Source organism: Phocoena phocoena, chromosome 9 (assembly GCF_963924675.1).
Source record: "Phocoena phocoena chromosome 9, mPhoPho1.1, whole genome shotgun sequence".
Classification (NCBI taxonomy): Eukaryota; Metazoa; Chordata; class Mammalia; order Artiodactyla; family Phocoenidae; genus Phocoena; species Phocoena phocoena.
Window position 1 is genome coordinate 82,168,601 of NC_089227.1, and position 24,847 is coordinate 82,193,447.

General features: G+C 43.1%; 1 protein-coding gene across 1 annotated transcript in view; it reads left to right on the top strand.

Moving 5' to 3' along the window:
• Positions 1-24,847, top strand: part of SND1 (staphylococcal nuclease and tudor domain containing 1) — a 419,523-nt gene that overhangs the window by 248,894 nt on the left and 145,782 nt on the right. The window contains exons 14-15 of the mRNA XM_065883390.1: positions 1,356-1,428; positions 22,117-22,258. Of these exons, the coding sequence (XP_065739462.1) occupies positions 1,356-1,428; positions 22,117-22,258 (215 nt within the window). The remainder of the gene's footprint in view (positions 1-1,355; positions 1,429-22,116; positions 22,259-24,847) is intronic.

A 24,847-nucleotide genomic window follows, 5' to 3' on the forward strand; every position in this document is an offset into this window, starting at 1 on the left:
GGGTGGTAAGGGAAGTGTTTTGTTTGTCGTATCTGAACAGAAGGTGTTTCAAATCAGTTGAGTGAGAGACAAGTCCCCTGGGTTGGAAAAAGGGGCAAGTGGGGAGTGATAAGGGTCCAAGTATGTGAGAAATGACTGTTCCACTTTGCACTCAGCAACACCCACCCAGTTTGATTTGTGAATTGGTTTTAGAAAGTTAGGACCTGAGAGTAATGCCTCTACTCCTGCTCATTAGTGGAGCCCGAGTGGGAAGAAAGTTGCAGTGTGGTTCCTAGTGTGAGCGTCCGACCTGTTGACCCTGGCCTGGGCAGTTTACTTTAACACTTTCTCTGGAATATGGAAACCCTAGAAAGTCTAGTTCATGGAGCAGTCACACTCCTGAACCTCTTCCTCAGTCTGTAAACACAGCAGTGTTCCCTGTGTGGGTCTGCAGGCTGGCAGTGTGCGCAAAGGTCTTGACTAATGGTGTCATCGCTGAGTGATGTACTCGTCACCTTTGATTCTGCGGTCCTTCATTTTTACATGAGTGATCATCATGTCCCTGAAGCTACCACTCAAGGGATTAGGAGGCAAAAGGTGGGAGATCGGAGCAAACCAGCCAGTGGTCAGATGTGTGTCCCAGGGTCCCCTGCTAAACCAAGTGTTATTACAGCCTGAGACTGATTGAAAATGAGGCTTAATGTCAGTTGTGTACCTTTGCTAATTTCTCCCCCCATCCTTTTTTTTTTTCTTCAGCCGTGCGGTGCAGCTTGCCATATCTTAGTTCCCTGCCTGGGGATCGAACCCGGGCCGGTGGTGAAAGTGCCAAGCTCTAAGCACTGGACTGCCAGGGAATTCCCTTCTTCCCCATTATTAAAAAGACTTTTCAGTACAGTATTGCTTCATCCAGGGCAACTTATCTTTTTACTTGGGAGGAACTTATTTCCATTAGAATTGGAACACTAGCTACATATTTTTGCATTTAAAATGCTTCATGTGATTAAACACAGAAAGAAACGTTATTACTTCTGTTTTTTAGGAATGTGCTCTTCCAGCTGATTCTTCTCTTGTGCCTAGAACGATGCCTTTCCTTTGGAAACAAGTTCTGGAGCTCTCTTTGATAACCAGGCACACTGTTAGCAGTAACTAGCAGCCAGCTTGTGGTAACTGGGCTTATAGGGGAAGAGCAGGAGTGTACCCTCCCCACCTCCCAATGCTCTGGCCGAGACTGGCTGCTCAGCAGCGTGCCCTGTGTAGTGACATGTGACCGTCGGACCAACATCTCTTCCTGCCACCTTTTCCCACCCTCCTTACCCCTTCCCAGTGTGATTTGTATTGTCATCGGGCTTCTTTTCTTTTTTCTTCTTTCTTTACAGGGCTATTAAGAATGGTAAAGGATTGCATAGCAAGAAGGAAGTGCCTATCCACCGTGTCGCAGACATATCTGGGGTGAGTTGTGTCCGTGAATGGAGCTGTGTGGCTCCGAGGCGCCAGGAGCTTGGCTGCTTATTCACCGAAGGACCTCAGTTGATGTGTTTTCTGTAGCTCATTCGTTTTCAGGCACTGAATGTGAATTTTTCCATGGCTTCTCCTAATGCACCTACAGAGATCCTGTTTTATACTCCAGGAAAACAGAATTTAAACAAGGGCATAAAACCGCCTATCTCTTCACCTGAATGTTTACTGAGTTGCTTTTCCCTTTTCTTATTATCATGAGTTAGGAGATATTTCTTTTGAGTTGTATTAAAATAAAATTACCTTTTAAAAAAAAATCCCTGTTTAGTTCTGTGACTGGAAAGTCTTAGTGGAGAAAGGTCAAATACAGGTTCTAGGACAGGTTTAGGAATTAATCCTAATTAATCCTAATCAACTAGGGAGAAGTATGTGAGCATCCTTTGAGCTAACAGGTATACTAGATGATATAGGAGAAGAGATGATGCAGATACTTTTGAGCTCCCTAAAAGCTGTGTCCAAACGACTATTTCATGATGAGGATGCTACCCTTGCATATTTAGGGACTTTCATTGGCTGAATTAGACTCCTTTGTTAGTTGAGGGGGTTTATTCACTTACTCAGCAAGTGCCTACTGTGCCTGGAACTGCTCTAGGCAGAAAATGTAACAATGAACAGAACTGATAACGTCCCTACATGCAAGCGGGAAAGGGAGACAATAGCAATGCCAGGCAGCAGCGACTGCTCTGAGGAATGGAACAGATCAAGGCAGTAGTGAGGGTTCAGGGGTTGATTTTGATCAGGTGGCCGGGGGAAGGCCTTCTGGCTGTCAGTTTCACCCTCTGTTCCTGGGACACACACCATCCAGTTCAACTCCCATAGTCACTAATGGGTAAGGAGGGGCTCCAGGTCATGTGTAGGGAGGAGCACACAGCCCAAGGGACATGACAGAGGAAGGGTAGTCAGTCTTAGCGTGGACACTTGGGAAGCTTGCCTTGGGCACAAGAAGAAAATACTACCGTAAACAGAAGCTCAGCCAGGCCCACAGCAGTGATGAATTCCAGTGTATCTTATGTTGTGTTCCCAAGCCTGGCTCAGGCTTTGCCTGTGGTTCCTTGTGGTGGCTTCTAGCCTGTCTCGGCAGCTCTCCTTTGCCTGGGTGTGGTCGTCCCCTGTTGGCTTTAATCACTGGGATTCTGTTGAGCTTTTCCCTCTCTGTAGCAGTCACTGCAGACTACAGATTGCACAGTGTGGCAATTAATTAATTAGACTTCCATCAAGACGTCGTGCCACTGTTTAACGAGCAAGGTACATCACTGTGCGTTCCTCGTAGCTCAAGTCCAGAGAAGCCCAGAAAACCTGTTACTAATGGCCTTTGAGCCACAGGTGACTGTGTTGTATCTCCTGAGGCTCATGGTTCACAGGTGACTTTCCCAGCAAGCTGGTATCAGACCAGTTTTCCCCGTGGTTTAGCGTGCTGTGTTATTGTTCGTGTGTATATTAACTTCTATATGTATCTGCTGTGGCATTCTCAACAATATTTCCTTTAATATCATTCTCTTGGTGAAGTCAAAGGGTAATTTTTTTGGTTATTCAACTGCAGGGGGACAGTGCTGTAAAATACCTATTTTGGAAAACATAGTGGTGACTCCTGCACTAATGGCAGATATGCCCACCCAAAAGCTCATGTCTGGCCCATACTCCAGGGCCGTCTAGAAGCTGAATTCAGCCTTGGGGATGGTGCTGTGTTTTGGCCTGTGGAGTTCCTATTCTTGCTTAGATTTCCTATTGGCATCGAGGTGAGGCCCTCAGCAGGTTTTTGAGGTAGAGTTACAGTTGCTTTGGGGCTGTCCTCGTGGCACCCCCAGCGTAGTGTCCTAATGATCTTGAGCGCTATCTTTGGATCGCACGCTGCCTTCTACCTTGATGCATTTTCTTTATGTTTGCCTGTTTGTTTTTGGTAGCAATGAATCTTAGGAAACCTGTCTTCATAATCCCCCACTGAACTGTAGTTCGGTTTCATACATACCTTTATCCTCTTTTCTGCCTAGATATTGGCGAATTGGTTTGCTCTTACATTATTCAAAAATAAATGCAGCGGGCTTCCCTGGTGGCGCAGTGGTTGAGAGTCCGCCTGCCGATGCAGGGGACACGGGTTTGTGCCCCGGTCTGGGAGGATCCCACATGCCGCGGAGCGGCTGGGCCCGTGAGCCATGGCCGCTGAGCCTGCACGTCCGGAGCCTGTGCTCCGCAACGGGAGAGGCCACAACAGTGAGAGGCCCGCGTACCGCAAATAAATAAATAGATAGATAGATAGATAAATGCAGCTCCCACTTACCATATAAATAAAAGAGGAAAGCTAGATCACGTGGGAGAGTGGAAGTGAAAAAGCTATTCCATTTAACAGATGTCAGAGTGACCTTGTCCACCTTCATAACACATTATTCAGCTTAGATTGCAGGGTTTTTTGGTGCCCTGTATAATAGACGAGTTTTGTCTCCCCCTTCTAACCTTCCTTTCTTTCCGTCACAATGTCGTGTTCAGTATATGTGTGTTTTGGGTGCCCTTGTGCCATTTAAGTGAGATGTATGGGTCTTCAGCTTCCTGAAGCATTCTGATTATCTTACTGAGGGACAGGTATGTGGGGTCAGATGGGCCAATAGTTTACATCTGGTTGAAGAAACAAACATTGGAATAAAGGCCATGTAATACAAGCATATATAGTGGTTTCATTAAAGTTTCTCATTTTTTTTTTAATCCTTGTGTCCCTCCCTCCCACCATTGGTCCCTCTTTTAGTTGCAGGTCGTGGTAAATGGCAGTTTTTGTTGAGCGGACACTGATGCAATATGCTGCCACCATAATTGACTATGAACTGATATTTGTGCATGACCTCTCACCCCAACCGAGGACACATCCTTGCAGGAGGAGAAGACACATATGCTCTGCACGTTTTGTTCTCTGAACACTCAAGAAATATGCTCTGTGGAAGAGGTTATATCATGATTGTGAGACAAATAACCCATACATTTGTTCTAGTCTTAATGGCCTCCCACTCTTAGAGTAGGTTTCTATCCCTTGTTCCCATCCCTTCTGTTGTATTTTGTAAAAATGATTTCAGCAGGTAAGGGTCAGAGTGCATGAAAATGCCTCCTGTAGCGAGTTAGCAAGTGCAAGCCCTGCTTGGCTGACTCCCTACTGTGGGAAGTTAAGTAACCCAGGTGTAGACTGACTCTGCTTCGGCAGGTGAGATGTGGGCCTCCTCATGTGGTGCTGAAACAAGCAGGCCTTTTCATGTGCATTCATCAGCTTTTCCCAGGACTGGACCGCTCAGGCGTTGGCTACTAAACATGCTTTCTAACTTTGTGTTCTCCTGCCCCCAGTTGAGCCTCTTGCATCCCTTCCCATATCAAGGACGCATTACAGTTTTTTGACTTTTCAAAAATGTTACGATGGCTCCCCAATGTTCAGGTTGTGTTGTGTTTTGATTTTGTTAATATAGATGATTTTTGACATTAACGTCAGCTGAGTGTTGTGTTTTCTGTAAGCTTCATGGTGTCTGTGTGTAATGCCAACTGGATGAACCTACCTTTTGACTGGGGCTTGGATAAACTTGGCTCTTCTGCATCTCTGCTCCTGTTTTTCAGGGTATCCACTAAAGAAAAAAAAAATCTGGTAATTTGGGTCCTGAAGCAGTTACTGGTTTCCTTTATTTCTGACTTTTGAAGGTGAAGGAAATAGCCTATTACAAGCACCTGTCATTGCTGTCCTTTTTACCCCTGTCCGGTTACCCTTCAGGCCGGGATGTTCCTGTGAATGTGAAACCGCTAAGAATTTGATCAACTTGGTACTAGATCTGATTCCATTTGGAGGGTGGTTCTGTGGTGACTGCTTCCCTTCGTACAACCATGTTTTCATTATTAGTGGGTTTTGTTTTTCCCTGTTCCTTTCTCCACTCCCTCCCTCGCCAGCATACAAAAAGTCGGAATGCGCGTCAGTGGAATATAAGGCCGTTGCTTATCTTTGGTTTATTATTGTTTTTGCCGTAGCCTCCTCTGTAATAAATACAGTCTCCTGCAGATATAACGTGTAAAACAGGCAGTAAAATGTGGCTCCCACTCCTCAGGTTGTAGCCGCGTTGCACCGATTTCTTCCTCTGCCTCCCTCCGCTGGTGCTTGGTGAGTCATAGTGTCTATTTGACTTCCTCTATTTCCTGTCATGTGTTCTTTCCTCTCAGGTGCGTGTGGGGTTATGACGTGTGTTGACGACACCATGAGAGGCTAGAGCCTAGCCCGGCATCCTGTCCACTCCAGCCACATTTCTAACAGCCCCAGAACGGGTCCGATTACCAGGATGGGGCTGTCCATCTCCTGAACATCTTCTGCCTTTCCATGATGCGGAATCCTGATGACTTGGAAGCGGATTGTGCTGCTGTTTATTCTGCTCTTCTCTCCTTTCTTGCCTTCTGGTTGGGCTCCCTTGAAGATCGTCTTCTTTGCTCGCGTTCCATACTGACTGCTTGGTAACCTCCTCTATCCATCAGTGGTTTTTGTTGGAGATACATACTATTACTAATACGAATGTGCTTAAGCGTGGCCTAGAATGGTCCAAAGACTAGCTCTGGGGGTGGGAATTAGGGGGAGTCAGATTTTCAGGTCCCTGCTTTCTCCATTAAATCATGAAGACCTGCAGAGTTGCCCAGTCAGAGTCTCACATGCAAATATAAAGGATGGAAGTGTTCCTTTAAAATAAATAAGCAGGATTTTAAGCATGTCCTCCTGACCTCTTCCTTCAGGTTCTGGTTTTTCAGTATCTTTTTGAACTTGAATAGCAGTGTCCTCTTTTCCTCGGGGTGTTGGAGCCAGCCCTTTCCATGAGTCTTGGGGGCCATTATAGAAGTTATCTTTTCTTAGCTCCCAATGGAGTTGGGCCTCAATGTAAGAGTTTTAAAATATGTTCGGCTGAAGAGATATAAACAGTGGTCTGTCCAGTAAGTCTGAGGAAGGGATAAAGCAGTACAGTCACCCAGGGGCTTTATAACTTAGGCCTCTGTTAAACTGCAGTTCCCGTGTGTGTCTTCTGGCCTTCTTGTTTAGAATGCCTCCTGCTTACGTGACCCTAAGGTTCCTCTCAGCTTCTAATCACCGGTGATTTGATGGTACCGACGCTCCCTTCCTGTCTGTTTTAATAGCTCTTCCCTCTTTTACTCTCCCTTAGCCTCTGAGTAACCGCCTAACCCTCTAATGTCCCTTTTGTGCTGACTACACAAGGTCAAGGCCTGGGGTTCTGCCTGGGAGTTTGGTTGCTTAGCACTAGAGCTCCCTTCACACTACATTTGCTCCCCTGGGGAAATCCCAGAAGAACCTTGTCCTGCAAGAGCCAGCGCACCAGCTGCTGACCTTGCTGCTGGAAGCCTTATGTGCTCCATAAGGTTGATGTCTGCTCACAGGGAAGCCAGGCTCAGTGCTAGTGCTGGGCTCTCAGGTGCTTTCTCGCATCTCTCCTGCATTTGGCAACTCTGGTTTTTGCCAGTTTAGGGGAAGCTGCTGCTCTCTTTGTTCTTCTCCCCACACCCCAAGGTTCTTGAACTCCAGCCACTCCAGTCGGACTGCAATGACCAGGGCTCTCACAGCACAGAAACGTGCACGGTAGCCCTGTGGCAAGGCAGCTGCGAGGGCAGAGTGGCAGCTACCCTGGGAGTCTCTCTCCCATGCTGCTCAGGCTCTTTCCTTTCTCCATCCCCTCCCCCTCTCCTCTCCTGTCCTCCCATCCCTCCCCACAGCTCCCTTTTCCCCTCTCCCTCTGCAAAAGAGTTGGAGTTCGTTAAGGAAACCTTGATTTGGGGGGAGTTTGCTTCAGCTGGTCGCCCTCCCTAATGGCTGAGTGCGTCGCTTTATGGCCTTTTGTCCATAGTTCTTTGAGCCCTAGGAGTCCTGTGTGGCCAGTTCTTGTTTTGTAAAGCTCTCCTATTCACACTCCCCAGAACTGCAGGGGTATCCCTCTCTCCTTCTAAAGAAATCCGAAAGCATTTATGCTTTCCATGGGAATAAGAGAGAAGTCTATCTTTCTTAGTCTGAACATGTTTCTGAATGAAATTGCATAGAAATGCTGGAATTTTAAAAAGATTGTATTTCAGCCTCTACCACAGTTAGTGGTTGTGTTTAAGCACCTCCTTTTACAAATTTAATCCAGTTTTCAACTGAGTTCTTCTGTTGTGGATTTTTTTTTTGCACCGTAGGATGTGAAATCTAGGACATAATCTCTCACCTCTTTTATTTAGTTTGGGACATCAGGAGAAATTGTTAGTGGACTTTGAAACTGGCAAGATGATTATTGGGTATCCTTTCAATGGAACGCTGGGTGCTGCCTAGTAAACCCTTTGGGGTTATCTGATTCTGTAGCCCCTTTGCTTTTTTTTTTTTTTTTTTACATCTTTATTGGAGTATAATTACTTTACAATGGTGTGTTAGTTTCTGCTTTATAACAAAGTGAATCAGTAGTTATACATATACATATGTTCCCATATCTCTTCCTTCTTGCGTCTCCCTCCCTCCCACCTTCCCTATCCCACCCCTCTAGGCGGTCACAAAGCACTGAGCTGATCTCCCTGTGCTATGCGGCCGCTTCCCACTAGCTATCTATTTTACGTTTTAACTGGCATGTTTTGCACCCCTGTGGAGAGGGAATTTAACTTGTGAAGACCTAATAAAGATGCAAATGATTCCTGTTTGTACAAATGTGGCCCTGTATAGACAGATACAATTAATTTCTGCTCTGTAAAAGAAATATTTTCAAACTTTACATTTTCACTCTATAGTTTTGCTGTACAGTTTTGCGTCTTTAGCAAACTGACTTCAGCATTTCTAGCTGCCTGTATATATATCCATCCTCCAGGCTCTGCTTCGAATCACTTGTAATATCTTTCTGGTTCCCTCATGAATTAGTGAGTTAAAATAAAATTTTTGACACATCTTTATTTTATATTTGTATAGAAGTCATGATTTTACCTGTTTGAAAATTATCCTTTAAGCGGATAGGGGAAGAAATTGCAAAAACAAGAGAGAAATACAAAACTACTTATAACATTGTTTTTATTGCCTCCTTTGTACCTGAAAGTATGAAGAGTCATTTGGTTGTAGAAGTTCTTTTAAAAAATACAGTTCTAAAGTGAATACGTCTCTTTCATCTGCAGAATGCCCAATTCCATCCTGTACCTTACTGGGTCTGCCGTTTTTTCACCAACAAGCTTTTTTTTTTAACAGCTTTATTGGAGTATAATTGCTTTACAATATTTTGTTAGTTTCTGCTGTATAACAAAGTTAATCAGCTATATGTATACATATATCCCCTCCCTCTTGAGCCTCCCTCCCACCCTCCCTATCCCACTCCTCTAGGTGGTCACAGTCCGACAAGCTTTTGTGTTGGAAAATTCAGGCGCCATAATAGGTTGAGGTAGAGGGATTGGACATTGAGCACAGGGCCCTATGTCTTGACGTTTGGTGGGTGTGTTCCAGCTCTGAATTTCAGCACCTCTGAAGAAATGTTTGATCAGGTGACTTGTCCAGAGGTTAGAGCACTATTAGAGACAGCATTTCTTAAAATTTGTTACTTCTTTCAGTAAAACATCTTATTTCCAAAATAATCTGTAGACTTGGTGTGTCACTGCCGTGAATTCTGTTTTCAGGAAGTTTTCTGCCACAAATTTGTCTAGTTCCCTTCTGATTCCTTGTTTAACTGACTTCATACAGGGGGACGCCTACAAATGAGCTCTGAGAAACAGGGTCCTAGCTTTTATTTAAGTGTCCTGAGCTATAATTTTTGTGTCTTTCTTCCTTTGTTCAAAGAAGGGAGAAAAGAAATTGAGGGAGTCCAGTAGCATTTTTTCCAAAGAAAAAAATGTCATCTCTTTCCAGAGAGAGTTGCCTCTAGCACAGATTCTGCTCTCGCTGGTTCATGCTCTTCAGTTCTCTTTTCTGTTCTCTGGGTGCATGTGGGGAGTGTTCTATGAGTCTATTTCATGGGTCCAAATTGGCTGTGAATGAGCCCATTGCAGACTTGGCTAAATGAATGCTTCAGGTATTTTGGAGGCAGTTGATAACATTCCCGATTCCCAGGTTCAGGTGTGTGATCAGGTTGTCTGATCTGTCCTGTGACTGCCGACTGATGTGATGAAACTTGAAATATTTCTGCCCAGCCACGGCTTCACTCTCCACTTCACCATCATAACACTGCTTAGCCCTAGATTGAACTCATTTTGTCCTGTGGCTATTGCTTATGTAAACATCTCAAAGTAAGTCATTTTTACTAACACAGACATTCTGCTTACTCAAGTTTTAAGGCATTATTTATCATGCTTCCAACATATTCCCTAAGGAATATGTTGTACAGAATTTTGTACGCTACTTGCAGTGTTGACGTCCAGATAAATATTCTCGAATCAGACCTCAGGGTGGCTTTGGAATTACCTAGTAATTTTGTGCCTCAGTTCCTCATGAAAGGGTGTTCTCGGGAAGAAATGATAGAATTCGTAAGACAAGATTAGATTCGGGAAGGTTTGAATTTGGAGGAAGACCTGTGTTCTCTTGTAGGACATTATTGCAACACGCCTGGCTACTTCACCCACCATAGAGAATATTTTCATATTCAGTCTAGTCCACTGTTTCCAGTTCTCAGTCCACTGACTCCAACTCCCTTATGGATGTGCTGTTTCTGAGTAGCTGTCTCAGCGCTCCTGACCATGCCCTCCTCCTCCTTCAGGCCCTTTCTCTTCTTCCTGGCAATTTTCCCTTTTGATCCTCACTGCCTTCTCATCATGCTTTACTTCAGCATTTACACAATCACTTATTACCATGATTTTGTACTTGTTGATATATTGATTGGTAACCAGTCTCAGTTGACATATGTGCAGTGGTTTTCCTGAATAGTTGATAAACTCCTGAGAAAATGGGATCTTTTTTGTATCTCTTCACAGAGCCTGATTTAGATTTGATCTGCCAGGAGATGACCTAAACAGTATGAAATTGTGTTTGAACGAATGTGACCCTAGATCTTAGATGTACCGTTAACTGTGCTGGTTAGTAACTAGAAGTGGGTAGACTAGTAGAAGGATACAACAGGAAAGATGCCTGTTTTCTAGCATATGGCAGCAGTACGGAGTACGTGATTAGTAGCATGAGCCCCAGTATCAGATCAGCCAAGTTCAAGTCCTGGCTCGATTGCTTATTAATTTGTCACCTTGAGGTTATTTAACATCTCTGTGCCATGGTTTTCTCATCTGTAACATGAAGGTAATAATGGCCCTTATTACCTCATTAGGTTGTGGTGTACTTGAATGAGTTAATACATCCGAAGTATTTAGAACAGTTGACATGGTTCATATGGTGGTGGTGGTGGTTATTAAATGGCTGAGCGTCCTGCCTAGCCTACAGAAAGTCCTCTAAAATGACCCATCATCCTCATCAGTAGTATTTGTATTGCAAACTTTTTATCCAAGTCCCGAACCATACTCCTTCTCTCCTGAGTTCTTTTACTGCCCCATTATCTCTCCTTGACATTTAACATATGCTATCTGGCTTGTGTTTTAGATGCATTTGTCATGTTGAGTCATGAATGAATGATCAAACAATTAGTATTTATCAAAAGCTTATTATATTCCAGGCACAGTGCTAGGCGTTGAGGATAGAACATTAAACTGTACAGGTGTAGTCCTTCTAGGTCATACACAATTCGGTCTCTAATTACAGCTATGATAGAAGTATAGAGACCTGTGAGAGTGTATCTTCACAGCCTACCCCTTCTCCCATGTGCTCAGAGACCATCTTTTAAGTGATTTTAAAATGAGGCCTAAAGGAGGAGTTAGTTGGAGGTCTTGTTCAATTGATAGGCTAGATCCTTAGAATCTCACATTTAGAACCTCAGTACAATATCCATATGCAAATACATCATATCAAAGTTGTAAAGTCACTGGTTGGAGGCAGGGTTAAATCTGTAGTTTTCCTTAGGAAGAATTAGAATTCCCAAATATATGCCAAAAGACGACAATTCTAACAACTTTAAAGTTATTTTTCTTTAAGGGTAGTTTCTTTACTGTTTAGCCTATCATTGCACATTTTTCATGTATGTGTGGAATTCTGGGTACTTTTTATTAAATCTGTTTCTGAGCCCAACCATGGCACCCTTTACATCGTGCTGCTGGCTTTACTAGGAACACATTTTTCTTATTCTTGCATCATGCTAATAATGTGTGATTTTTGTTTGTATTTCTACCTAATGTCGACACTCCTTTTGGGCTCTGAACCATAATTATCTAAGTTAAACTTTTATTCCTTAGGAAAAGAGCTACTTAGTTTGCTGTCTTCAGTGCCATAAAGCTCTGTGCTTTAGATGATGTTTTTGAAGGAATCACGGAGCACGTTTCACATGCAATTTTAGGTCGGGATGTTTTCCAAATCAGTGTCCAGACTTCATTACAGTGTCCATAATATTTATTTGTCTCAAAATATGTGGAACAATTTGAAGAACTAATTCACTCAAGAGAATGTTGACTCTTGGCTCAAAAAAAAAAAATAAACTGGAGAGAGTTATCTGACCTGAATAATTTGCAAGTTTATCTGGGCAAAACTGAATAAGCCCTGAATATTAATGTATTTTCTTCTTTTAAAAACAAAAACTTGGGGACTTCCCTGGTGGCGCAGTGGATAAGACTGCGCTCCCAATGCAGGGGATCCAGGTTCAGTCCCTGGTCAGGGAACTAGATCCCACATGCATGCCGCAACTAAGGAGCCCACCTGCCACAGCTAAGGCCCGGCACAACCAAATAAATAAATTAAATAAAAACAAAAACGTACACAGTTCTTAGCACAAGTTTTCTGTCAAAATTTTTGTCTTTAAATGCACTGAATATCAATAAGCCAAAGGAAGAAAATCATCTCTACCAGTACTACCAGAAATTTTTCAATAAGAATACATCTGTTCACCAAAATGTGGGGTTGTTTTCTTTTTTCATTTTCTCTCCTCCCCCCTCTCTTTTTTAAGTGATGAAAGGTTTTTTCAGAACAGAGACTTTCTTTTATTCTTAACGGTACAGTCAGTGTGTAAAACAGTGACACATAATAGGTGCTTAATTCCTTTTTCCACATGAATATTCCTCTTTTACACTTTTAATGTCTACCTAGTATTGTGTCTTATGTATTGTTGGATAGTTTATTTGGAACATTTTTTCCTTTCTCTCTCTCTCTCTCTCTCTCTCTCTCTCTCACACACACACACACACACACACACACACACACACACGCACACAAACATTGGTTCCTTAGCTAAATCATAGTCTGTAGTTATTTTCTTAGAACAATTTCATAAAGTAGAAACTTAGACCAAAGGATAGCATGACATGTTTTAGCATGATCATTATTTACCTATAAATCTTTATTGAGTAAAATGATTAGATTTTAGTTTTATGCATTTGTTATTCTTAAACACTGACCACCTTTTGTCTTAATTAATAATTTCTACCATACTGGATATCCTTTTTCTCTGTTTCAAAAAGTTGAACTTAACCTTGCAAATTTTATAATTATTTTCGTTAGCACTTTAAAAATGTAAATATTAACTCCTTCAAAATGCTTTTTACTTAATTTATTGGACCTAAATTGGTATGTCTTCAAGCAAAGCTGAATGTTCACAGTACTTTTAGGGGATGTTGAAATTATTTTAATCACGTAACCTTTATTTAACATTTATTTTCATTTTTTATTTCATGTCATAGATTGCTTGGTTTTTTGTTTTTTTCCTCCTCCATCCTTTTCTGAAGTTGTGTGTTCTTGTCTCAGTTGGGGCAGAGTTTAGCATGGCATCAATTTCCTTGCCTCTGAGTTCTTGATTTGCCCATGAAATGAAAACTTGTGCTTTGTTAGACCATCGTTTAAATTCTTTACTCTGCGCGTATTATTTTAATTATATCTTTCAAGCCATTTTGTGGTTCTGTAATAAATCCTCACCTCTTGCATATAGAGACCTTAGAAGTGATAAAAATCGGTCTAAAATTTTTAAAGAAAAAATTGTACTTCAGACCTGTATGTTACTTTTTTTTTTTTTTTTTTTGCGGTACGCGGGCCTCTCAACACTGTGGCCTCTCCCATTGCGGAGCACAGGCTCCGGACGCGCAGGCTTAGCGGCCATGGCTCACGGGCCCAGCCACTCCGTGGCATGTGGGATCTTCCCGGACCGGGGCACGAATCCGTGTCCCCTGCATCGGCAGGCGGACTCTCAACCACTGCGCCACCAGGGACGCCCCAAACCTGTATGTTACTTTTTAATCATAGCCTTGTAATTGATAATCCAGAGTTAACAGATGCTGGTTGAGTGCTTTGTTCCCTATTCTCACTGTCACATACAGGTATAAGCTATGTTTTTAGACCATTCTCACGTCCTTTTTCTCGTAACGTACGAGATGTTTATTGTGGTATTCCTATAATAATTTATTGTCCTTTTTTCTTAGAAAAGTAACAGCAGACTTGTTAAAAATTTAAATGGCCTTTTTTCACATCCCCATTGATTGTGTTTATCTTTACCAATTTAAAATAGGAATGCTATCTTTAACTATTTTCTTATCAATGTAATTGTCTGATATAAATTGGTTTTTCTACAATTCGGATAAATTACATGTTTTTTGAGAAATAATTAACCTGAAAATAATTGGAAGGTATGCCTTCCAGTGCGTTTAAGCTCCCTTTCAAACTTTTTTTTTGTTATAAATTGGTAATTTTAGACCACTGTCTCTTATGTCCATATTCTTGAGCAGTTATAATTAAGTTTCATAGTAAAATGTTTTCTTCATATAACTAAGCAGCCAGTGGTATCAGAAATATAGTTTATTGCTATGCTCGTAGATAATGAAAAGAATTTATGTGTTGATTCAATGTTCTCATGAATAGGATAGTCTTTCGCCCGAATAAAATCTACAAAATCTACAAAAGCAATTCCTATATTTACTTAACTGATCCAAGATAAGACATTTTCTCCATGAAAAAATAGTGGGTTTTTTTGTTTTTTTTGTTTTTTTAAGGAAAAGGTTGTAAGGAGGAAGGTTTTTATGGAAGAAGGCATGGATTCAGGAAATACAACCTAGGAAAGGATGTGAAGGGAATTTCCAGGGTCGGCCCAGGGCATCTGCTGTGTAGCAGGCCCCACGGGTTACCATTTATGCAGAGGTCAATAGGCAGATGGGAGCGCTCCAGGGAGGGCTGTAATTTAAAAAGTCATGATTTTAGAAACGCTGAATATCAGTTTAACCAAGAATTGTAATAGTAATCTGTTGGAGAGCTAGAGTCTGTAGAAATGGGACTAGGGACAGTTTGGGATGAAATAGTGGATGGGAAGAAGGTGGAGTTTATTTGTGAACACCACAAATCATGAGCCATAACTTTGAGACAGTTGAGTGGAATGGCAGACCTGAGGAGGGATGTGGCTTGGCCTGCCTTGGTCATCCACGCTAAAGAAAGAGGATTGAAGAAAGGAAGAGAGCGGACTGGTAAGAGTTGATACCCTCATCGTAAGTAGATACAGATTTACATCTGCTCTCTTTATCTGAGACACAGATATACCACCATCTGCACTTTCTATACTAAACTTATAAGTAGACTTTTTTTTTCTTGTCTTAGAGAATAAACGAAGGGCATTGTATTTCCTGTTGGTGATAAAATGCAGATGTTTCCCGCTCAGAGGCTGTAACTGCATTTCTAAAGGTTAAATTGATTAGTTCTCACAGCATAATTTCAGCTGGTTAAATTTGGGAAACTGAAAGTCATTTGATAAAAGAATAATCTCTGAGCCTGTACAGAATTTTCATTTGATTGGGAATTGGGTATTATTTTATTCACATTAATCCGGATCACAGAATGATTTTATTTCAAGGTAGAAAAGAAATGTCAATAGGCATATGTACTTAGTAGTACTCTCTTCATTATTTGATGAGAATATTTCCTCTGTATAGCCAACTGAGGGATGACATCATGCTTTCTCTTAGCCATTGCCTAAGAATTGATACTTTCTTATGGTGCTTTTGGGAAATGGCTAAGATTTTTTTTTTCTACGCTCTTCTAACCCCTTGCTTTCTCATCCAAACTATTTTCTGCTTAAATTTTTTTTTTTTTTTTTTTGCAGTACGCGGGCCTCTCACTGCTGTGGTCTTTCCCGTTGTGGAGCACAGGCTCCGGACGCGCAGGCTCAGTGGCCACGGCTCATGGGCCCAGCCGCTCCGCGGCATGAGGGATCCTCCCAGACCGGGGCACGAACCCGTGTCCCCTGCATTAGCAGGCGGACTCTCAACCACTGCGCCACCAGGGAAGCCCTTCTTGTTTATTTTTAAATTTAGGTGTAACTTATGGAGTTTTGATAAACAGGTATACACAAAGCCATCACCAAAGTCAAGAAAAGAGGCTTTCATCATCCCCCACAATGCTTCCGTCCCCTCTGGAGTCAACCCCCAACCCTTCCCCTGATCTATGGCAACCACTGATCTGCTTTCTGTCCTTACAGTTTAACTTTTGTAAGACTGTCGTAGAAATGGAGTCATGTATTTGAGATCCATCCGCGTTGTTGCCTACTTCCTCTTTATTGTAGAGTAGTATTCTGTCATGTGAGTGGACTACAGTTTGTTTATCCAGAGCCCTGTTGAGGGAGATTTCAGGTACGTCCAGCTTGGAGTGATGGCAGGTGAAGGCCAGGCCGTATTCTGGGGCCACTCTAATCTCTGTGGCAGGATTTGACTTGCTCTTAGCTGGACCGCCACGATTGTTGGGATGCTGCTTTGCATGTTTTCATTCTAAACACATGATTGCGCTTCTCTTCTTAACATTTGCCAAGTCCTGCTTTCTTTTCTCAGTGTTGTACCTCATGGAACAGAGCTAGATGGTGGGCAAGACCAACCAAATAAAAATACTCATAGACACCTGTCTTTTGCAGGGCTCTAGAGGTCAGGCGCATCCTCAACGTTTCAAGTCTGATGGCGGAGGAATTTTCCCCTCCATGTTGGGGACACAGAGGACATGGTCAACAGCTTTCTTCTTACAGTGTGGGAAGCACACCACACTGGCTCCCTCTGCCCTTTGGTCTCTGCTTTTTAAGGCTGCCCTCCCTTAATAATTGGTAAAGAAGTAGAAGCAGGGAAGAAAACTGAAGGTCATGTTCTCTGAGTGTTCTCCCGATTAGAATGCAGCCTCCCAAGTTTAGGGCTTTCTTCCAACCTAGGACTCCTGCAAATGTCCTCTTGCTTCATGCTCCCAGGAATGGAGCCCGGAGCCTGAAACATGATTTCTCCTACTTTCTGACGTGTTGGAGCCTGAGTGAGGTGCTGTGCCAGCTAACTAAACACTGTGAGAAACTGTAAACCATAGACGACACTTGATGAAAGATTATTGATGGCCCAGCTTCAGCACCTGTTTTTTCTCATGGTTTGTTTCTTTATAATTTTTTTTTCCCAGAGTGGTTTTCTCTAGGGTTCTCTCCTATGTTCACTTCATTCCTGTTAAACTTGCGCCTCACTGATGTTTACACCCTCTACCAGCCCCGTTTACAGACACTTCACCACGAAACATTGATAACCAGCCAGGGAAGGGGAGCTTCAGATGTTTAAGTGCTTTGTGGTAATGTTGGAGCTGGGCCTATTCCCAAGTATCTCCTCTCAGGGCCCCATTTATGTCAAGAGATTATCTTGCTATGCAGCTCATTCCTCAAAGAGAATCATAAGCTCATTGTGTGAATTGGAATATCACATGGGGCCAATAGAGCCCTGTGGTCGGGAAGGAGGAAGAGTGTGTGGTGATGGATGACTTTTTTGCCTTTCTGGTCAGGGATGTAGTTATGATTTGTTTTCCACATAGTTGCAGAGGTAATTCACCTGGTCTGGAGAGCCCTGACAAGATAGATACCTATGATGATGAATTACCACAATACAGCTTAAAATAACAGAGTGTGTTTGCTTCAGTATCCTTAGCCGTAAGTTCTGATTTCCATGTTCTCTTTTTCTCTCTGCATCTGTCCTCTTGTACACATAGACTTTGCTGCTTCAATATTAAGATTGATTGGACCCAAACAGCATTGTGCTCTGGAGTCCTTGAGCCTCAGGTCAGTCCTATAGATACAGGATTGTTGGCTCTTTTAGGGGAGAAACGCTCCTGGTTTGCTGGAGTGGGCAGTTCAGGCCGCAGCTATACCTGCAGGAAGCTTCATCACGTTTGATGGGCCTCTTTCGAGTTCAGTTTCTCAAGTGCTTGTGGAGTTGAATACCCCCATGGTACCATTGTAAGCTCTGCATGTATTTGGTTTTAGTTCTTTTTCCTATGATGTTAATCAAAGAGTGATTGTGATGATGGGAACTAATTAGTGAGCTTCGTCATTAACAGTTCCCATTTGAGACTTGCACGTGGTAATCCTGAGTGGTTAATTGTTAACTAATAAGTTTACTGATTCCCATTTGCCTGTGCTGTTCTGTGTGCCATGAGGTTTGCCTCTCACCAGTCCTAACCACGTTAATGCCTACTGTATGGCTATTTTCAATGGAAAAATCATAGAATTCACTTTGCTAACGTCTAGTGTAAACGGACAGCCAAAATCCCGGTTCTAGAATTCAGAGAACTTTGATTTATGTAAGTTCTGCTCTTCAAGGATGCAGGGGACCTAGCTGTGTAAGTAGTGTTCTTGTGGACCTCTGTCCTGTGCCTGCCATATAAGGATTCTGCTTTCCTTGTTCTCTTTCCCACCCCACTCCCATTCACAACTTTCCCACTCTCCCAAACTTGGTAATTCATTGTATTCAGTTATTTCAAACATGTGTGTTTGCTTACACGGGAGGGTACTTTGTAGAGGTAAGTTGCAGTCTCACTGCTATAGGGATTTTTTTTTATAGGCATTGACACATGCACCCACATTTACAAGAAATTTAGCCTGACCATCCAGAAGTGAGGGCAGAGTAGGAGTGTATGATTAAGGTGTCTTTATAACCTTTTCCACTCCCTAAGGATCATCCTTCTTTTCTTCAGCGTCCTTCAAAGCCCTGCTCCTGTAAGTTTGAAGTATAGATATTCACATTCTTTGAAATGAAGTCACCCCAGGCATGTTTGTTACATCATTACTTTCTCAATTTCAAGGTGCATTGAGGAGGCGGAAACATTCCTTAAAGAGATGCCATCCACAATAGCAGGTTAAATGTAGCTAATACAACCTTAAATTAGCTTTTCTAGGAGCACAGGTAATGTGAAAAGTGCCAGTGCAACAAAGAGCGCTTATCTGCTCAGCACTGCAGTTACTTCTTGATTATTTACACCAGTGGAGGGGAATGTTAGTATAGAAAACAAAACTATAGCTCATTTATCTACATGGATTCTCAAAGCCTTGAGACTGTGTAGCTCAACTATGACAACTATGGCCAATAGATTCCCAGACCTCATGTAAACCAGCCACAGCATAGAAAACCTGAGGATGAGGGACTTTGCAACTAGACTTCTAAGCAGAAATATTTGATATTTAATAGTCTTACCTTGAAGTGAGCATCCTAAGTCTCGATGTTGTTATCTCTTTAAATTTGAGGCCTTTAATCTTTATTTTTAAAAATATGTTTGGAGTTATAAGGAAATCTGTCACTTCACTAAGTCTTAGAAGGTCCTGCTTTGCATTATTGGAAGAAAATTTTAAATGTCGTGTTAATGACATGCTTTGAACTTGATCACTTGGCTGCCCTTGAGATCCACCTGGCATCTTCAACCCCTCAGTAGGGCCTAAACTGGACTCTCTTATACTGGTTCTCATAGTCATGCTTTCTCTTCTTTACCTATAGCTGTAACCTTAGAAATGAGTATTGGAATCTAGCACGTTGCTATACTTTCACAGGCTCCTTGGAAGGCAAGTCATTTAGCCATAGCATTTAGTCCATTTTCTAAAAATCAAAATTCCTTAAAAAAAAAAAATTCCATAGCTAAATTAGCAGAGAATGACTTACAGCTACATCACCTGAGGGAACTTGTCAATATGCCTTGCCAGTCTTTTCTTTTGAGCCACTGAAACAAATATTAAAGGTTTCAAGAATTTTTGGATTGAAAAGGAATTTGCCAAGCAAAGGGACAGCTTGAGATGACAAGGAAAGACAGACACCATTGCCTGCCTGTGACTGAGATTTGAAAGAGTTGATATCTTTTCGTGATTACATTCAATTTAATTGGCTTTATAAGAATTTTTTATTTCTAAAACTCTACCACCTTGGACAAGATTTCCATCTTTTCCTTTAACAGGTGGTCCACGGGCATATCACCTGCTCCAGGCCTTTGGAGCATTTGCCTCAAGAGGATGGGGAGCTCCATGTCTTATCTTACAGTTTTGCCTCTGGAAAGAGACATGGCCAATTGTGGTGGGCTTTTAAAATTTGCTTTCATGCCTTCGATTGTCACAGTTGGCTTTCACTTCTAATCTTTGTCATAATCGATGGCATGTCACATTCTCTTTGCTGTCCTCCTGTGTATTTCTGGAATAGGACTAAGTTGTAGGTTGAGGCTTAGGAGGAGTGAGGAACATCCATTGGTTTATTTTTATCTATCTGTCTGTCTCTCTGTCTATGTGTCTTACATAGCTAATAGTAGGGCCCCTTCGTTTCTCCTTGATTCTCTGAGTAAGTATGTCTCTTGATAAACTAAGTAATCATTTAGCAAAATAGGAGAATCTGCTGCATTAACGGTGTACCTGTGCATGTGCTGTTTTATTCCTGTAAGCATCTTTTTCTCAGGTAATTACGTCCAGGAGACAGTGATGAGCAAATGTCTATTTCTGAAAAATATAGATTACTGCAGTCTTGAGGGAAGGCCTTCTCTTTAGAGACCTTAAGTTGCCTAATGATTTGTGATAATCAATTTGATAATTGTTGACTTATTGGCTCAGCTCAGGAATAATGTCCCAGATTTATTCTAGTGTGGCAAGAGGATTTTAATCAGGTAGTAGTGCCTTCTTTCCCATGGAGCATTTGTCTTGCTTGGCTGTTCTGGACTTCAGCCAACTGCTAGAAAGCATTTTCCCACTGTGTGTGGATAGTAGAATGCGTATTTGTTTAAGTGTTCATTGGGGGAGTTTCCAACCCACTAAAGCTCATTGTTACCTTACCTTTTACCAGTGTGCCCTTAGAAACACTGAGAATGGATGACTGCCTCTCCTTTTCTCTGGGAATCTGTTTGAAGGGAAGGATGAATCTCATTACTATAAATATTGTTTTCATCCCAGCCTACCTCACTGCTTCTGAATTAGAGGAGCCCCTTTGGCTGCTGTGAAGATGCTCAAATACTTGATGGCTTGTTAAATTTTCATTATCTGATGTGCGTGAATTCAGGTGCAATGGCTCTGCCGCTCAGAGTTAGGAAGGAAGAGCTTGGTGAGTGCGGACGGCTTATGTCATCCGAGTCAGGAAAGTGTGCAGAGCTTGCTGTCCTCAGAGGGAGTTTGCCAGTGGGCTGGCTGCGCTGAAAACCTCCTCAATTCATCCAGTGACTAGTCCCCCAGCACGTGCTGCGTGATACTTCGATGCTTGCTTACTCTGTCATCTGTTTAATTAGCTTGAGAGACTGAAAGGACTTGATGTCTCTTAGCTCCTCCAAAGCTGAGAGCTCTGAGGTCCAGAAGGTCCACGATTTGGCACTCTTGAGGGTGGAATGCATGCAGTTTGCGTTGATGTGTGAAAAAAGTTAAAAAAGCCCTGTGCAGTTTCATGTGTTTTTATTGTTTCTGTAATTATTTGCGCTGACATGATGCAGTATTTACTGGTCCCTGTGGTTCACATCCTGCTGTTGCAGATTTCCCAGGCTGGGAACAGGAGCAGTGTGCCCCAGGTCCTGGCTCATCCCTCAAAAGCGTGGGGAGCAGGGCTTGCGGTATTGGTGCCCAAAGAAGGCTGTGCTCTCCTCCTTGTTAGGAAAACATAGCCTATTAAAGTTTGAAGATGAACTGTTTTGGGTTTCCTCGGAAAGGGCTTTAGGGGCTGTATCAGGAGCCGGGTGTCACAGGTTTTTTTTTGTTCGTTTGTTTGGGGGTTTTTAAATGAAAATTAAAGGTTAGATTAATCTCCAAAGAAGGTGAGTATTGGTCTTCTCTCGTCGATTTTATGTAGAAGGAAGAAGAGCTCTTTTTCCTATTCCAGAGGAGTGAAATTCTCATTTCAGGCCACAGTCCTAACCTTTTTTTTTTTTTTTTTTTTTTTTTTGCGGTATGCGAGGCTCTCACTGTTGTGGCCTCTCCCATTGCAGAGCATAGGCTCCGGACGCGCAGGCTCAGCGGCCATGGCTCACAGGTCCAGCCGCTCCGCGGCATGTGGGATCTTCCTGGACCGGGGCATGAACCCGTGTCGCCTGCATCGGCAGGCGGACTCTCAACCACTGCGCCACGAGGGAAGCCCCGTCCTAACTTTTATATCCACTTTAGTAATTGAACAGAGGGGAGAAGAGAGTGAGAATGTTCTGGAAGCTTTTGATTAACTGTATTTCTCCTATGAAAGTCACATCGGTATCTTGTTTTTGTCCTGGTTTCAGAAATGTCTGATATTCTAGGGTTTTTCACCCAGCTTCCTGTGGTCTGCCAGACTTTTTGCCCTAGACCAGAGAGAAACATACATTTACCTAGATTCCATTACTTTTCTAACGATTCTTCTTTTCTCCCCCAGGACACCCAAAAAGCAAAGCAGTTTCTGCCCTTCCTTCAGCGGGCAGGTCGTTCTGAAGCCGTGGTGGAGTATGTGTTCAGTGGGTCTCGTCTCAAGCTGTATTTGCCAAAGGAAACTTGCCTTATCACCTTCTTGCTTGCAGGTAAGTCTTCTGTGTTATGTGTTGTTCTGAAAATTCTTCTTGGAGCTCGGAAGTCATCCCTGGAGGTCACATGCCCTCCTTTCTACAGGACTTGGAGCCCATGTAGGTCCTTCAGCCTCTAATTGAGATGTGAACACAGAGTTCCTAGGTTTGATCCCGCTGTTACTGCAGACCCAGCACTGGTCCTGTCCTGCTTCTCATTCCCGCCAACCACAGGACGTAGGAGTGCAGGACAGCTAACAAGACAGCCCGTATCCTCACACAGCCTGAGTGAAGGGAATTCCAGACATAGGAAAACATTAATGATGGAGTGCTCACCGTTGGTGTTGCCCATTTGGGATGGACCGCCCTGCTGTGTTAGTCACGGGCAAGGCCACAGAGGCGCCGAGACACTCTGCCCTTGTAGATCCACAGGCAGTGCCACTTGTGCTCTTTTATTGTTTTCAAGTGTCCTTAGGATCCAAATCCTTTATGAAACCCCAGCTGTGACATTACCTTCACAAGCCCCTGCGTCCCTGGTATTTCCCTCTTGCACTAAGGGTGCCATGCCAGGGCAAGCCTTCCTCCTTTACTTTGCTGACTGACTGTCCATCTTTCTTATCCTGTCTTATCTAGTAACATTTCACAAGCCAGCAAGTCTGTGTGTGAACTGTGCTCTTTGAGAAATTTACATGTGTGCATTCAAGGAGCAGACCGTTTCATTTCTTCCCTGCCGGCAGACAAGAAAGTTATTTATTTCCATCAGTACTTCGCAGTTGTGGTCTTTGAGGGAGAGGGTCACCCCACCCCGATATACATTCCCAAAGGTTGTATTCCATTGTGTTTACCCACTGCACGCCACCTCCTCTGAGGCCAGCCTGTTGCCTCAGCACTACTTCTGTTGAATCCTGGGGTAGAATTTGCCATGGGGGAAGAGAACTGGGGGCCATGTTTGCCATCCCCTGCCAGATCGCCTCAGCCTTGCTCTCCTCGAAGGCACTGACGGTTTCTTCCCCATAAGGGTCTCCCTCAGGCCCCAACTAAATGGATTGTTAAGTGCGATTAGTCACTCACCTAGCAGAAAGCCGTGAAGCTCACTGTTGCTGCCTGGCCCTCACTGCTCCGCGAGGCTCCTGAGCTCTCTTAAGAGGTTACTGATCACTGCCCAGCTCTGCAGGCTTTCTGCAGCTCAGGGGCAGCTCTAGAGAAGAAAGGCCGCAAGAAGTCCATACCTCGCCGAAGGGCTGTGCTCTCGTGTCTGCGAATATGAGTTGTAAGTAAACTGAGGGGCAGCGTGGCAGTGTGTGTGAGTCCTTTCATGGAGCCATTTGTGCCCTTTCTCTTAAGATTTCTGTAGCGGAGGAGTTTCTTAGCAGTGAATTCTTGTTACAGGGTTTGAGGTATATATTCAACTCATTCTTTGCTCTCTGCCCGCAAAACAAAAGCATCCTTCTGGCAGAGCTTTATCCCAGAGGTGTGAAAGAGAAACAGTATTATTCTTTCCTGGAAAGCTGGCTGCAGATCTATAGGGGAAAGAAAACATTGAAGTTCTGGCTTCCAAACTTAAAACCACCTGAATGGAGCCGGCTCAGAGCTTTAAACCTGTCTTGCCTGGAGTTTTCCTGCAGTACCCTTCTGGTGGTACCTTGCTGAAACACAAGCAGCCTGATCACTCAACTCGGCATCAGCTGGTTCCTCTGTGTACTTGGCATTAATCTAAGCTTAGCAATTCAAAAGGCATTGCTTGAGTTAACTTACACTGTGAAAGATAGATTACAGAAGCAAATTCCTGGTAGAAACATAAGCTTTTCCATTTTTCTCCTGCCGTACTCTATGCAGTTGTATTATGCATCTTCTGATTTCTTTAGAAACCTGGCAGGGATACAGGATATTGAAAAGCTGGAAAAGAAAGCCGGCCTCGGTTTGAATCATGGCTCTGCTCTGTACAAGCAGGGGACTTTAGGGAGGTTTGTTTTTTTTGGGTTTTGTTTTGTTTTTTTGACTCTCTTCAAACGTTAGTTTACACATCAGTTAACTGGAGAAAGTTTCTTGCCGCTCAGGATGTATAAAGGTTTAGAGCAAGCCTGCCATAAGTAGATCGTCAATAAGTGTTTCCTTCCTGTTCTTCTCACAAAGACTTAGTGAATTCATAACTAGAGCTTTCCTTAACTCTGTATAGAATGGCACAGTTGTGCAGTATGTGTGCACGTACCTGTGGCTCTACCACGGAGACTTTGACCTCCCCATTAATTCAAGTAAATCAAGAGAAGGAGCTAGGAGCTGTCCTAGCCTCCTCCTGACTAAGCAAAATGCTCACTAAAAGAAAAGCTACTGGCTTTCCTCTTTGAGTCTGGAGCAAGGAACTCTGCATCCTGGTAAGACACAGTCCTAGGTCTTAAGCGCCAGAGGGAAGACAGATACATGAACAAGCTGTAGTGTTGGGTGTTAGGTGAGAAAATAGAAGTATTTACAACGCACAGAAGTAGCACAGAGAAGAGAACGGTTGGTTAGGTGGAGATCAGGGATTGTGTATCTGAGCTGTGTTTTAAAGGACAAATAGGAGTTTGCAATGTTGTAAGGACAGGACGGGAGGGGAGGAAGAGAGGAATA